Source organism: Lissotriton vulgaris, chromosome 3_1, assembly GCF_964263255.1.
Source record: "Lissotriton vulgaris chromosome 3_1, aLisVul1.2, whole genome shotgun sequence".
NCBI lineage: Eukaryota > Metazoa > Chordata > Amphibia > Caudata > Salamandridae > Lissotriton > Lissotriton vulgaris.
In genome coordinates this window covers 343,288,617-343,305,343 of record NC_141689.1, presented here as the reverse complement: position 1 = coordinate 343,305,343, position 16,727 = coordinate 343,288,617, and the positions used below count along the sequence as shown (strand labels likewise).

The following is a 16,727-nucleotide window of genomic DNA, read 5'->3' as shown; positions in this document are numbered from 1 at the left end:
ATACTGGGACCACTTAATTGTATACGGCCTAGCACCCAGGTCCCAGTGATTCCGGGTTTACCCTTTTCGTTAAACGAGCTGGAAGGAGAGGCAGCAACGCTGTCACAAGAATGTTCATTTCTTCCTGGCTAGAGAAGAGACTGGCCAGGTGCGTCCAGTTGTATCTGACCATCACCATGTTACTCCAACTCACAATTTCTTGAGTTGGGGATTCTAGGTTGGATATTTACATAGACTATTTTGTGGTAAGTGCGGGATCTGAGAGGACAGGCCTGAGAGGACAGGCGGCACCGCTGTCATCATGTCATAAGGTATGTCTGTGGACAGGCAAGACATGGAACCCGCTCTACTCAGAAGGGTTCAAATAACCCAAATATTTTTTTTAATATAAAGTATGGGTCTTATTTTATAGAAAAACATTGGTTACTTTTCACAATCCCACTGTACTTATAAAAACGTTATCCTAACAAGGGAATGACAATGGAATACTGACAAAAGTTCAAAAAGGCGACTTACATTACTTTCATTAGAAATGAATTGATATCTTACAAGCAAAATTTAATGTCAACATTGCTGCAGCCCAGAACCCATCTCACAGTTATTTTATGACGAAGCTTAGAAAGTTGACAGCTCTAAACTATTTGCAAGGCCCTTAAAAACGACATACTAAAATGATATTATTGCAATCATGCTGGAGTGCCAACACCATCCTTAAATAACCATACTCTGTGGTGAACTTAGTCAACCATCACTAAAAGTGTCTTTCAGGATCAGATCTCTCTTTTCACCACATGGAACTCCCGGGTGAGGGCCATAAAGATCAGAAGCATGGGTCCTCAATCCTACGTTCCAAAAACTGCCAAACCCTCAGTGGCCCAAGCTGGCAGTGAAAATAGTTCATGCAAGGCCTTCAAGTGTCAATATGTGAGATGTAAAGTTCCTCAACGGCCTTAAAAAGCAATGAGAGCAATACAAACCCATCTACCTTGCATGGAGGTGCCCAGCTTATGTGCTCCAACCCCCCAATTTGTAGGAGGGGGAGCTGTGCAGCCAGTGTATTTTTTATCCTGGCTGGGGAAGAGTAGGGCATTGAGCGGTGAGTGGCTCTCTGAACCCCACTGTCTGTAGCAGTGGAGCTGCTTCTTTAGTGGGTCGATCCCTAAACTTGTCTGAGACGATGAAGCAGGAAAGAGGCGCATCGCTCCATCAGGATATGAGGTTATCCATCAACGCTTCCTTGAGACCCCAACAATACCAATCTGGATCTGTGTGTCACATTTTATATGGTGTAGGCTTCTTGCAGCTGTGATCGGTGCATGTTTATACATCAGCCATACCCCATAGTGTATGATGCTGTGATGACTGACAGTCACAGTATTACAGCCAACTGTAGCATGTACCTGCCTCTGTATATAAACTGTTGATGAATACATGAATGAATACAACTTGCAATGCAACGTTCACATGCCACAAATGTTGTACAGCACTGGGATAGTGTTAGCAATTACCTCTATGGTTGTCAAGACATTCAATGTCTAAGACGCACTAGTGTTACAACCTATGCCACCTCATTAACGTCTGCAGATGAGGGCTAGAATGGCCTTAGATCCAAGCATCATGAACTGAGCTGCAGGCCAGGCCAGGCAGCAAGGGTGGGTCGCACAGCTATCAGCAGAAATGATTTCACTATTTTGGAATGCTGCACCCATTTAAGGCAAAAAGTTATAGTTAAAACTGTGAGGGTAAAAGGCAAGATGGCCCAGTGAGTAAAGAGTTGCTTTTGATATCTGATGTAATTTGTCCATCACAAGTTCCAATCTGTCTAAGGCCAGCATAGCCTTTCATTCTTCCAAAGACCTGTAAGTTGCAAACCATGACATTGTTTCGGCCTAAGATCGGATATTAACTCTGATTTGAATTGTTGAAGTGCTCGCAGCGCTCCATTATGCAATGGATAAGAACAAGTTATTATTGAAGACATGCAAATATATGTCCGCAGGTCTCTGGATGTTATAATAAGCCACGTGGCACAGAACTGTCTTTAGTGGACCTCCTAATATTTTCGTATGGTAATTTGTGGTTTTGAGAAAGCAATGGTCACTGCATTGCGGGCCTATTTCTGGCCACACAGACCAAAGCTAAAATTATGTGTATATTTATTTACATACTGAATTTATTTAGCTTTTGACAAAGCACTGTAAAATCATTTTTAAAGTATATGGTATAGTTATTAAGGGCAAGTGTATACAGTCGGAATGCAGTAACCAAAGGTAATACACAGAAGAGAGAAGTGATCCCTGAGAAGGTACTAAGCTAGGGCTAGATCTTAAATGGAGTGGAACAAAATCCAGTGTTAAGGAACAAGTGTAATTGAAAACAATTCGACAAGCATGGTGGTTTGAGAGGAGAAATTGAAAATAAAGCCTGAGAGTGCGTGAAACTCCAGAGTCTTAGGGTAGAAAAGATAAGGGGACGGGAACCAGGATATATTTAAAGGTGATGCACAGAAAAAAAAGATGATGCAGGAGTGGAAAGCTGGCCATCTTAGAGGAGCAAGGAGATAGGCTGGTTAAAAACTGCCGAAGCCATTGTTAGTTTTCCCTTTACCTGGTTGTAAGCGGGACGCGCTGCTCCACCCCATGTGATAAGGCTCTCGTTTCGAACCCTCCACATGCAAGCATAACTTAACGGCAGCAGATAGGAGGAAGCGTAGATATGAGTTGACTGTGGCTAGCAAGCCTTCTCGTCTACCAGGGTTTGTAATATATTTTCTTTTCCCTCTCTCTTTGGCCCTGGGAAGGTCCCTCTCTTGGAAGCTGATCTAAGATGAAGTTATGGGCTGCTGTGGCTGTCTGCGTGTTGCTGCTGAGCTCCGTGTCGAACTCTCCTCTGCCAGCAAGTTGGGAAGCCGCTAAGAAGTCATCGGTCCTGCGAGAGCCTGAGAAGGAAGAGGAGAACCAGATCTCCCCGCTGTTCCCGAAGTTTCCTAGAGACCCACCATCCAGCCTGGGGCTCAGGGCTCTCCCCACCCACAGTAAGAAACACTTTATTTACAAAGGGGTGGGAGGCAAAGCGGGTGCATTGCTCAGATGTAGGCAGAGATACTGGGGCAGAGGAATAGCATTTGAAAGCAGAGACGCTTTAAGGCATGGGCAAAGTGGACAGTTTCCCAGTGACCCCACTTCCAAAGAGGCCCCCTGGGAAAAGTAACTTTCTCACTGTTTGACCATCTCCTATTCTATTTCGTTGTCTAAAACCTCTCTCCCTTAGCCTACATCTACCCCTGGCTTAGTTTCTTCACCCGGTGTCATCTAAAATATTTCCGAATCTTTCATCTCTTCTTGTGTGACCCTGTTAAATTTGAACAAATAGTTGAGCACTGTTTGGCATCGGTGGGGGGCGAGGGGGCTTGAATCATCAGGAAATGGGTAATAAAATTTAACTTTGTTCCATGCAGGGGCTCTCAAAATATTTCTCGCCTGGCAGCTCTAAAAGACCTTCAGATTACATTGTCTGAAAGGATAGTAGGGCTGGAACTCAGCTCTTCACATGTCAAGATTGATAAAAGCTCAGTGCCATGCAGGGTGGCATCCTCACTCCATAGACATGGTATATCCAGTTCTGGGCTTGTAACTTTCAAGTCATTGCTATCTGGGGGTTTACAGCACTTAGTGCAAATGAGGATTAAAATACAAACAATGCAGTATGTTGTGCACAAAATCCCAGGACTGTAAACAGAGATTCCGTTATAAGGTGGAAGGAAATGACCATCGTAGCCTTTCCACCCTTTAAAAGCCAAGCATCTGTGTGCATTTCTATTTACCAATGGTCCAATCCGGCTATAAGTGATTGGCATTAAAATCATTGAAATTTACACAAATGGAATTCCGATATATAGTGTGCTATTATTTCAATAACGGAAGGAATGCTATTATATTCAGAAGAATAGGTTTCTGGAGGCCGGTTGGATGACTTGCACTTAAATCATGATGCTTTTGTAATATTAGTATCTGTTTTTCTTGGTTAAATATGCAAACAGATTTGACAAAATAAACAAGACTAAAGCTCCCGGAATTAACTGAGTTATTAAATTAGAGCAAATTACGTACACGGTAACAAAGTCTTTCTATAAATCTTTTGACAGGGCTTAGTGTATAATTTCCCTGCCTCTCCAAAACACTTTGTGGCTCAAGTCAAATTCTTTATTTCCCATAAATATATTCTTACATAAATATAACACATTTTTCAATTAATTAATGTTATCGTTTAATAAATATCATAAAATCTCCAATAAACAGAACAAAGACACATCAATGCAACCGCCACATAACACAGACCTAAAAAAATATAAATAGGTGTATAAAATACCTTCTCAACCAAAGTGCATCTTAGGTGATCTGCAACCCGATTATACCATAGGAATGCATCAGTTTAACCTATTAAAATGCAAGACCGATTTCAATTGTTTAGGTAACAAAAGTGCATTGTGCATAGCAAACATAGCATAAACCGGCAAGAGGACAATCCATATTTAAAATACCTTTTAAAAGTACATCTTAGGTAAATCTACTGGAGACTCACAAAGGGTGTACACAAATCCATACCATAATTTGAACACCGCTGAAGGGTTCATATACTCCCTGGCACTTCCACCATCTACTTCACTAGTTCAAGGGTAACACAAGGTCGCAGATTCTTGTGATTGATATACGTTGAACTAAACCAGTTGTTAAGAATCGAGATTGCAATTGCCAGAATGCATTAGGTTGTTGAATGTAAAGCCACGACTAGGTGATACTACATGTAGGCACCTGATAAGCGAACTAATAAACACACCCCAAAATATGACCTCTTGGTTTCTTGGCAGCTTCCCAACAGAAGTTCAGCAGGTTTATGTCATGATATAAAAGAAGACTACAGCATGATATCACTGCATCGAATCCATAAAATCAAATTTACCACTATGAGAATATCACTGCATTGAAGCTCATTGCTACCCTAACCTCAGTGGCGTCACTAGGGGGGTGCGGACGGCACTGGGTGACACCATCATGGAGTGACACCATCTGGTTACGCTGTGTAATAGGGCCCGTACCCCCCAGCATGACCCCCGCCCCAACCTCGTGCAACCCCACAATCAACTTAACCAGTCCAGAGTGTGGATAAAAACGGCCATGTTTAATAACTTCAAAACATTCGGAAACATGACAAGATCATTTTTCACAAGACATATTTTAAAAATTCAGATGAACACATTTTAATATGTACAAGTATCATAACTGTTCATAACCACCGGTTATGCGATAACTACTTACTCCAGCACCAAGGGGCCCTCTGGCTCGCATCTCCTATCTGAGAACCACGCAAGGCGCAACCCACCTGCGTCCTTGAGCCCCCAGCCCTCGATCCTTGTCCGTCATATCCAGGGGCCCACCCCTCTACCACCAGACTGCCAAGGAGGCTCGTGTGACCAGGCGCCCTTGCCTCCCCCGCCGGTGTCCCCATTCTCCCTGCAGAGAGCTTACCGTCTCTCTCCTAACTGCTGGCCTCGGGAGTATGTAAGCAGGCCTCCCGTTAACCCCCCTGCAAATCAATGTTCCGTGGCCGCTTTTCCGCCACTAGGGTGACCAGGGCCCACAGGTCCTTCACCCTCCCCACCTGCGAACAAGTTCTGCACAGAAGACCAGATCCCTTTGATCCATACATCCGTGACAATGTCCGACAGATGGACTCCGTCATGATGAAACATCAAGCCCCATTTGATCAGTCTATGTGGAATGTGACACAAGCGGCCCGGGCCTGAGCACAACTTGGCCAATTCTCCGTTGAGGCGCCTCACCGATACGTTCAAAGCCCTTGATCTGAATGCCCATGTCCGGCGCGGTATCAAACATGGCCAGGCAATCCACGTGTTAGGAAAAGCTCTCCCTATCCAGGCAAACTCAGTCAATAAAGCTTCCCTGATTGCCATGCGACCCAACTCTACCATGTCATTTCCGCCCAAATGCAGGATAATCAAATCCGGGGACTAATGTCCCTCGTGCTCTCTTGTCTCCTCGACCAGCCGCCGCAACTGCCGTATTCGTAGGCCGATAACAACAGACAAATAAACGGAGGGTCCTAGGGAATATTTACCGACCACGCAGTTACAGCCCCCTTAACCAAATGTACAAATACAAAAAATAATAACTGTGGGTCAACTATGTGTCAGAATGTGCCTGGATGACTAAGTTTGTGCTTTGAGGATGTTAGGAAAGCACACAACAAGATATCGCTCTGTATGGGAAGATATGCATCAGTTACTCGCCCTTTTCCGCCCTTTCATCATTTAAACCACTTCCCAGAGTGGAGAGTCTTAGTTGTTGCCACCTTCTATGGGAAAGGCTGTTGTTATGAGGTTGCGGACTTAAAGGGAAGTGCTGTGTAGTAACTGAGGAGCAGTGCAAAAACGAGTTGTGAAAACCAAAAAAGGGGAAAGAATGTGCCCTATGATAAAATTGAATAATGAACGCAAAAAAACTTTATTCTGGTACCGTTCATTTCCAAGGCTAAAAACAGTTCAGTGCGGACTTAAAGGGAAGTGCTGTGTAGTAACTGAGGAGCAGTGCAAAAACGAGTTGTGAAAACCAAAAAAGGGGAAAGAATGTGCCCTATGATAAAATTGAAAAATGAACGCAAAAAAACGTTATTCTGGTACCGTTCATTTCCAAGGCTAAAAACAGTTCAGTGCAAAGTTGCCAGTGATTAACCCTGATAGTCACTGGCCCAATGTGATGGTCGACATGTTTCTGCGGTAATTTAAAGATCACTAAGTATCTCCTGCTTCTTCAGGACCTATAACATTTGCTACTGCTCGAAGGTGCGATATATAAAAAGGATTTTTGATACAGATATCACCTGTTTAAACCTGGTAGTCCTCCTAATTGTGCAGGGGATGTCCCAGGAAAAGACGTCATCAAGACACAGACAACATAAATAAAAGACACATACAAAGATAAAAACGACATTACTATGGTTAGTGTAAGTCATCTCATATTGTCATCTGATTTTATGGCAATCCTAAATGACCAGCTACTAATCACTGGGTCACTTAACTCCTCTCGCTCACCTCTAGGGTAAGAGTAACGTGCCACTCCTCGCCTGGCAACAGCTCAGGAAGATAGTGCACCGCTCTACAATGTAGAAAAAGTGATATGTAGAGTCACAATTAAAAACAACGCGAGAGTCAGGCATGAAAGCACTCCAACAAGTATGAATGAGATACTATTGTCCATGTTTACACCCTGTGTATATCTTATCCCTTCTCATTATGTACCTTCATATCTCTCTGTTTTATTGTTTGCTTGCACCTGCTCTATCACAGTTCTGCATTTCGATTCGAAGGATATACTCTTATTACAGCTTCGATAATGGTAAATAAGTCAAAGCTTGAGTGCTCAAATGTCGACCCTTCTAACACGGCCATATCCGCTCGTACAACGGCTTGTATAAAAAGGAAACAACCAATTGTACTCTGTTTCGCAGTGTCTACAAATGCAACACCCTCACCGGGTAACCGCTCATTTGCACTCTAGTTCGTGGTTCGTTCAAACTGCACAAACACTCGTTACCTGCTTCTATAGGGTAGCGTGGGCTTACCTGCCCGTCGGTACACTCTGCAGCCATCTGGGCTGTATGTGGAGGTGCCGGGGCTGCGTATGCTGACGTTATTTGTTTTGTAGAGCGCGAAGCCCGACAAGGTATGCCGGGAGACGTAGTACGCTTAGTGCTAGTATGCCGGTGCCCTGTGTGATCGTTCTAAGATGGTTACTTTGAAACGGTGCTCTGTAAATCTGTGGCGTGTGTCACACAGAAAAATTCGGCATTGTGGATAATATGTTTTAAGTGTATATAACCGAGTAATATATTTTAAGGAAGATGGAGTAAATAACTACTTGAGTGTATTACTATGGAGTCGGCTGGATATGTTGCATCTGTGACCACGTGGATACACTAAGCGGTCACTTATGGACCCATATTTGGCCATACAGAGCGATATCTTGTTGTGTGCTTTCCTAACATCCTCAAAGCACAAACTTAGTCATCCAGACACATTCTGACACATTCTGACACATTCGTATTCATAGGCCGCCCACGCCGCGCCATAGGAACAACGTTCTTTTTAAACCTGGAGGTTTAGACACCCGCTTCTGCCGAAGCCGGACTGTGGCTCGCCGCACGAACGAGTGCCCCAACACCCACACCACCTTCGAGGACATACTAATTGTAGGAAGAGAAGTGTAAACATCAGCATTGTCATGTCAAATACATCAATCCGTTGTCACAAGAGAAGACGCCACGCAATGGAGCCGGTCTGATCCAGACTTACAAATTCTTGTCACACTGGGCTATCTGACCCTTATCTTCTAAACCTAATGGAATTGGAATGTTTTTTCACCGAATAAACGAACAAATGTAAATTCATACTGCAGTTTCTTTTCCTGTTGGAATTACAGTTATTTAATCAACATTAGGAAGAGTTCACCCCTATCGCCCTGAAGAGGTCCGTGGAGGACGAAACGCGTTGGCTACAGGATTGAAGAAATAAATAAAGATTATACTTCTGAAAAAACATCAGAAGACTCTGCTACTGAACTTTTTTAGCTTTTTTGACCTACGTGCAATGACCATTATTGTATAGATTTCTAATACATTGACGTGTGTGCTGGATCATTTGTTGAAAACATCAATCCGTTGTCTCAGAGTAATTCAGGCCGCACATAGCGCTTAAAACAGGCCGAAGACAAGCGCCCTACACTTTTGACTGTTTCGGCCGGTAAGCCTGCGTCCGCTGCCAGAGTTGCCGCCCCAATCCTGAAAGAGTGCGCTGAATACCCGCTAGGATCCAGGCCCAGAACTACCAGTGCTCGCTTAAAGACTGCCCTGAATTGGAACTGAGACAAGCAATCGCCCTGCTCGTGTATGAACAGTGCCTGACCCTGCCCTGTAGCCCGAATTGCCATGTATGATTCCATCTTGGCTACCGGGCAAAAACCTTCCCCCGGCACGGGGGAAGGTTTTTGCCCAACGGGTCAGTTTTGGCATGCCTCAGAACCACCACCAAGCCCCCTTGGAATAACCTTGTGTCCTGCCACTGGAGCCCCCCAGCATGGTCAGATTTGGAGGTCCCCACTAACTCCCCTATGCAGAACTCCTCATAAAAAGCTAAGGTAAATGCTGCGCCAAAAAGAATGCTCTCATAGTAAGAGGAGCACACTGACTCTAGTACTCCAAGAATGTCCCCTAAGGTTTTGACATCTACCGGCCTTCTCACCCCCTCTAGCCTAGCCCATCCTGCCAAAGCTTTCCTCACCACTAGCAGAAAATCGCAGAGAGCCCCTGTTGAAAAAAGAGCCCCCCGGCCTGACCGCTTAACAAATGTCCTGTATGTTTGAAACTGTTGCTGGTAAGTCCTCCTAGTGCGCTCGCTCAATGAAGCTCCCACCAGCCCAGCTAGGCCGGGGCTCCAATCCTCCAGAGAGATGTCGGGAACACAGTCATCCGCTCCTCCGCCTGCGGGTGATACCTCCGGAAATCCTGCAACTTGGAGCGAGACAAAGCATCAGCAGCTAGATTCTCTACACCTGGAATATGTGCCGCTCTGAAGAGCAGGTTGAGCTTTAAACAGGCCAGAACCAAATGCTTCAATAACCTCAAAACATGTTTGCAAGTAGCTCCCTGCCTATTAATAGCCTCCACCACTGTCATGTTGTCTGACCAGAAAATTACGGACTTGTTCTTAAAGAATTCAGTCCAGACATCTACTGCCACTATGATCGGGAATAGCTCCAGAAAGGCTATGTTCTTAGTCAAGCCTAAATCATGCCAAGATGCTGGCCAATCACCCCTGCACCAGTGAGGCCCCAGCTCCAAATCAATGCTTCCAGCTGAATCAGTGAGCAGGCCCAAATCTGTGCTGGATATAGCGGGTTCAGGCCAAATCACCTTACCATTGAATTCGCCCAGGAAACTACGCCATATCCTCAAGTCCTCCCTCACATCAGCCTTCAGCCAGACATGTTGGTGCTTCTGCGTCAACCCTGCCATAGCGCGTGCTATTGACCTTGAGAACGGGCGCCCCATTGGGATGATCCTCAGGGTAAAGTTCAACTGGCCCACTAAAACCTGGAGCTGATGCAACGTGACCTTGGGACCGGTCAAAGCAGAATCTATTGCTTGGAGAAAGCCTGTACCTTGTCAGCTGGCAACCTGCATTCGCCCACCACTGTGTCTATTTCAATGCCCAAGAAAGACATGCTGGTAGCTGGACCCACCGTCTTACCGGGAGCCAAGGGGACCCCCAGCTCCTCAAACATCTCAACTAGATTGCTCAAGGCCTGGCCACACTTACTTGAAGCTGGGGGCCCCATGATCACTGAGATCTCGCGCTGTTCACACACAGTTATTAGTGCACTGTGCAAGCGCACCTGCTTACAGTCAACAAATACTGCAGTGCACGCCACGCACGCACCACCTACTAGCATAGTGGTGATGGTGCGATGCGCGGCGGCGTACCCAGTTTGTGGGTCCCATGGCCGTCAATCATAGCGCTACCAATGATGGCCCTGGGCCAGCCACCGCTGTGCTCCTCTGACGCGTGCCAGACCACGTGTTTAGACTGCGTGGAGACAGTCTCGGCAGGGGAGTGCTGCTGGGCGATTTGCAGAACCCCTACGGTAGGGGCCCAGCCACCACCGCAGTGGAGTCTAAAGAAAAGGTAAGTGGGGCGATGGTTAGTGTGATTTCCGAATTTCGCAGCGCTTGAGACACCCGCAGAGTAATTGAATCATTTTATTTTTCAAGATTGACTTTAAGGAGGTACCTACCCCCACCTCCAAAAGTCTTGTAAAAATTGGATGTGGAGCTAAGGTGACACACACCTTCCAGAAGTTCCAGGCCTGATGTTAGTTCGAAGTCTAGCTGCCAGCCAGTGTTTCTATTTGCTGTTCTGCAGCTTGGGGGGGATGTCTATCTCGACCATGCTTTAGACCCGGTCATTAGCAATGGCTTCCCTGACAGTTCTACCAGTCCAAGCCCTCCGCCCTGCCTATCGTTTGACTGATGCCGCTCTTGTCCCAGACACGGTTCTCAGATTGCTCCAGGTCACTATGTTACCAGGTCTGCACTTTATTTAACAAATACTGCATTCTGAGATTTGAAGACTTTGATTGATTTAATAAAAGTAATTGCACGGACACATAATATAGGGATTTATAAAGGGATTCTCAGGAGTTGAACCATGGTACTCTGTGGACACGAAGCTATCTGGCAGCCTAGGTCCCACAGGCCACTCCCCATGTATAACTGGACCCCCATTTTTAAGGCTGGTTGGAGGTGGTCACCTGGGGTGAACGTGCAGGGACCTACCGTGACGAGTCTGCTGCTTTGATTCCCATACTGAGAGTGCAAAATGTGTCTGCAACTTATAAGGCACACGTGTGCGGTGCTCTGTCTGACGTCATCTTGGACTGAGACATCCGCTCTACTGTATCATGAGCATCTAACACAGAAGTTCATGGCTAGCTGCGCTTTGATTTGTATAGCTGGCAAGGTGATTCAGAGAGTTAAACACACATTGCTGACATCAGATTACTGGTTCCAGTTACCTACTGTCGGTCTCATCCCATGTTATTTAAAGTGCTTACAGACCACTGTATGATGCCCTATACAAAATTTTATAATGAGGAGCCACACATTGGATGGGCGAGGAACTAGCCCGAAATGAAATACAAGGTGTTTGTAGGCAGGTCAAAGTTGGAAAAACAAAGGGTGGGAGAGACAGGAAGAGGAGACAAGCTCTGAAGAGATGCAACACAACTTTACCACGGGCTTAGGGAGTGAGCCAGGGACAGCAGGCAAGGTATATAGGGCAGGTACAAGAAGCTTCTCTTTCTGCGTCAGGGGATGTGCATAATTTGTGCTGCTGGTAGGCACCGGCGCTCATTTTTGGGGACCAGAACCTATATTTCAATATTAGACTTTAAGCAAGAGAGAGAAAGGTAGAAACAAGCGCAATTATGTGGAAGATAAAGATGTAAAAAAGTAACAAAGGGAGAAAAGGCGGATGAAAAGGAACCAGCAAGAGATAAGATAAAGAAAGGCAGGGTGGTGGGAAAAGGGTAAAGGCTTTGGTATATAAAAACACCAGTATCCGGCCACCCCAGCCTTCAGGGTTGCCAGCAGCAGGCTCCCAAAGGAAAACTTTGAGCCCCTTCACTTTTTTTTATATAATGTAATCTGCAAACCGGACTTTAGCCATAAAACATTTGTGATCTTGGTGAGGAGGTTGTGTACCTTCAGCTCTAGGTTCCCTGACAATGACTGTTCGTCACCACCTTCTTCTTAGTGTTTATACCCACCAGTCAGTCCCACATCATGTTTGGTGCATCTGTAACCTCCCAAAACATGCAAAAAGTGTTATGTTTTGTGTGCTGAACTATTTGGTTGGTTTTGTTTCTTAAAAATCAAGACTTGAATAATAAAAAATGTAGTATGTATGTGAACTTTGAATGTTAAAAAAAGCTTTGGTCCTGTACTCTGTCAATCTCATTTTCTCTAAAGAAAACTTCTAGGTGAGTGTCTTCTAGCAATGCTAGACTTTAATTCCTTAAATAAGTTTCGTGGTAATCTTTGACAATATTCTTTTTCAATATAATTTGTGATGTATGGTGTCTTTTCCAATATTTTTAAATGAGGACTGAATAAAGTTGTGCATTGTGGTAGCATGATTCCTCTGAACATACATTGTATACAGCATTTAAAACCAGGGTTTAATTTGAGCTGGCAGTTTCCGGTGCTCGGCACTGGCACTTAATTGTCAGCACCAGCACTTGAAACAATTAGCACTGTCTGGCTAATTTAGAGATGACAACAACAACAACAGTTAATCATTTATTCAATATACATTAAAATAACTGCTTTCCCCCCTTACCCTCCCACCAAGCCATTCTTATAACTTAGGGGCCTGGAATATTCCAAATTGTCACACTTGTAGGGTGTGATGGTTAGTAAGTGTGTTGTGACTATCATTGGTAGCATTGGCATGGGCAACGTATGGTGGAAGCTGAAGTGGCCTCTGATGAGAGTCCTTGCACCAGGACCGCGTTGAATTCAATTTTTCTTCTATGGCCTTTGTAAATATAGGACCTAAATTTACAAAAGTTACTAAGCATTCTGTATGGTCCCGTTATTTGCCAACTGTGTCCATTGGCAGACTCGGAGCGGAGGAGGTCCATGCGGTAAGTCGTGGGGGGTGACACCATGAGTTACCCGCACCGGGTAACACCAATCCTAGTGACGCCACTGCCTAACCTTAATTCTAAGCCTAAACCACGCCTTTAATTAACCTAACACAAAGCCTATCCACTACCCTAAGCCTAATCAGAAGGCTAACCCTAAACTCAGGACAACCCACAATCCTAAACCTTGCTCCCGACAAGCCTCGATCCTATGGAGGCTCGGCGGTCGATTTAAAGTTCACCCCCTCCACCCCTGCACCGGACTGTGGATACCTGAAGGGCTCCTGCCCCTGAAGTCGACAACTTCACCCCAGCCCCACCGGCCGCCGGATGCTGGACGACAACGCCATCCTCGACCTGGCCCCATCGGCTGCCCGCCGCCAACCTCTCGCCTTTCACAGAGGCGGAATATAAAAGCCAGGATTCCGAAGGCTCCGAGAAGCGCCTGAGTAAAAACGATCAAATAGGAAAGAACAGTAACTACGGCGTGCGTTCCACCGAACAGTGGAAAATTAAAATGGCTGCCGCAGTGGAACGCAAACCATCGGAGCACAGAACTTAGCCTCTAATGACCTCGCTAGGAGTATTTGCAGCAGGCGTCTCGCGGCGCGGTAAACCCGCTGCTGAAGGCGACTACCGGTTCTGAAGCTCACCCCCCCCCCCCCCCCCCCCCCCTTGCACCGGAGTGTGGTAACATTATATGCAGAGCGGTTGTCCCGCTCTGCACAACGAAAAGTACAGTGGACATCGGCACTGCTGTCCTGGTCCTCACCTCGCAGCCCCTCGCTGCCCCCCACTGCCCCCCAGCTGCCCGCTGCTGCATTGATGAGTCTGGCACTCGGGGCTGCAGTGACACTATACGCAGAGCGGTTGTCCCGCTCTGCACAACGAAAAGTACACCGGACCCCTCCCCCACTCACGACCTGAAGCAGGGACCCCCTCCTGACGGCAACAGAGGACACAGATAGCAGCACCGGGACACGACAACGCAACCCCCCCCCTCCCGCCCGCTCCGCAGCTGAGGAATCCTAACGGTTTGGAGGGCTGAGAGGGGCCTGGGACGCTGGTTGCTAGCAAACACAGGAGTATCACATTCTCGCGCAGCGAACCCGCGAGAGCTAAGCACAGCTCAACAAACAAAAAAAAAAGAAGAACTTTTTATAGGAGTGAGTGAGTGAAGTGACATATCTACGAAGCGGAAGGGATCATCATCACCATGGTCTAAAGCATTGCTCCTGTATAACTCTACGAGCAAAATCAACAGGCACACAGAAACTTAAGGTATTTACTTCTTCCACCCGCCTGCTCTCTTTTTAAAAAACTAACTCCTTTGTTCAAAATGGCTGGGGCCATAAAACTGTAGCAATAAATCCCCCCCTACCTCTGTTGCCCACGAGGTCCCTCAGCTTAACTCCCCCACACAGAGATAAGAATTCCTCCCAGCTAGCCTTGAGCTTTGCCTGCTTAAACAGAAAGTGTAATCCCTTCCCCTGTGCTCAAAGTAATAGCAGCAGACAGAGGACGAATATCTCTATCTCCCCTTGCCTGCATGGTTGTGAACGGAAGCTGCTCTCCCCTGCTATCCAAGCAACAGCAACAAACAGAGGACTACTGTTTCGATCTGAACTATCTGGCGGCCATTTTAGACTAGTCTCTATTGGACTATAGTATTTTAGAGTAGTGTGAAAAAATGTCTGCTTATTATTGTAGTATTATAATTCTACCTATATTTTGAACATCTGTATGGCGCAGATTGTTACCTCATATATGAAAGAATGTCTGCCTATTATTGCAGTATTACACTCCTAGCTTTATTTTGAACATTTGTAATGCACAGATTGCTACCTCATATATGAAAGAGTGTTTACCTATCATTGCCTTATTACACGCCTAGCTCTATTTTGAACATTTGTAATGCACAGATTGCTACCTTATATATGAAAGAGTGTTTGCCTATCATGGCAGTATTATACCTATACCTGTATTTTGAACATTTGTAATGCACAGATTACTACCTCTTCCCAGGCAGAACCACCATCACTTCTTCTGTATTCTGTACTAGTTTACACAGTTCTGCAACCCGCACCCATTCTCACTCTTCTCTCCTATAAAACACCGACTGCGACCTCATATATTTCTGGTTGCTCACTAGTGTCACCTCTTCTCTCCTATAACACACCGACTGCGACTTCATATATTTCTGGTTGCTCACTAGAGTCACCTCTAACTGTATTTTGAACACTAGTAAAGCAAAGAGTGCCACCTCATATATTGTGGCGGCTAACTAATGTCACTTTTGATTTTTGATTTCTGATTCACGTAAATTGTTGTTTGCACCTGTATACTGTCCTTATATGCTTATGCTGGTTGATCACTAGTACCACTTGTGTACTGTGTAACTCACTGTATGTAGTTGTATTTGTATGTATCTGTTTATCCGCACATGTGTACCACTATAGTGCAGTCACCCATACCCACCTAAACCACCATCCCAACATGGATCCTATTGGCAATCACACATATAAAATCAACTATCCACTAACACTCACCAAAAAAGCTGCTAAACGTTTTAAACACAACTTCCTTAGATCGCACCCTGAAACCCCCTTTGCTGACACCTACTTCTCATCGGTCAATGGACCCTTGAACACCCATATCATCTTCCACACCACACGCAGAGCTCAGTGGAAAAAAGCGTTCCTCACCCTACTCAACGTCTCCACCACCAGGAAATCCACCCATGGCCTAACACTCTCCATCACACCATCCCAACTCTTCCCAGACAGAACCACCATCACTATTTACAATAACGGGATTGTCCTAATTCAATCGACAGACAGGAACCTGGTACTTCTTGACAACCTGTTTCCCACTTTCAAAAAGCACCTATCCAATCCTCGGGCTTACACTCAGATCACCCCCAGTCCTACCACTCCTGAAGGCACAGCACCCACCCTTACCACAGTTCAGCACCAGAACAACACTCGCCTCACCTCCACACCCAGCATCATAATCAATTACCCACCTGCTGCAGCGACCCCTCCCCACCCCTCAATCTCAGACAGAGATCTGCCCCCTCATACACCACCCGCTCCCCCATCCCCCTACCAACCCTCGTACCTCCGCTCATCTTCCCTTATCCCCCCCCACACTTTGCACTCCCATCCCGTCCTCCACACCAATCTTCTCAGAGCACCCCTCCTCCACACCAATCTTCTCAGAACACCCTTCCTCCCCCAACGGCACCCCACACAACATGACTCTCTCTCCGCCTATCTCCCCCCCCTCACTTAGCACTCTCGTCCCGTCCTCCGCACCAATCCTCTCAGAACACCCCTCCTCCCCAACTGCACCCCACACATGACTCTCTCTCGGATGTATGACGTTACAACGCATACTATTACTCCGCATACCGTTACAACGCGACTTTTACAACGCATACCATTACAA

General features: G+C 45.9%; 1 protein-coding gene across 1 annotated transcript in view; it reads left to right on the top strand.

The window, feature by feature from the left end:
* GDNF (glial cell derived neurotrophic factor) overlaps positions 1 to 16,727 on the top strand; it is a 94,198-nt gene that overhangs the window by 32,020 nt on the left and 45,451 nt on the right. Inside the window, exon 2 of the mRNA XM_086960550.1 lies at positions 2,801 to 3,034. Coding sequence (XP_086816676.1) covers positions 2,827 to 3,034 — 208 coding nt within the window. The 5' untranslated portion in view covers positions 2,801 to 2,826. The remainder of the gene's footprint in view (positions 1 to 2,800; positions 3,035 to 16,727) is intronic.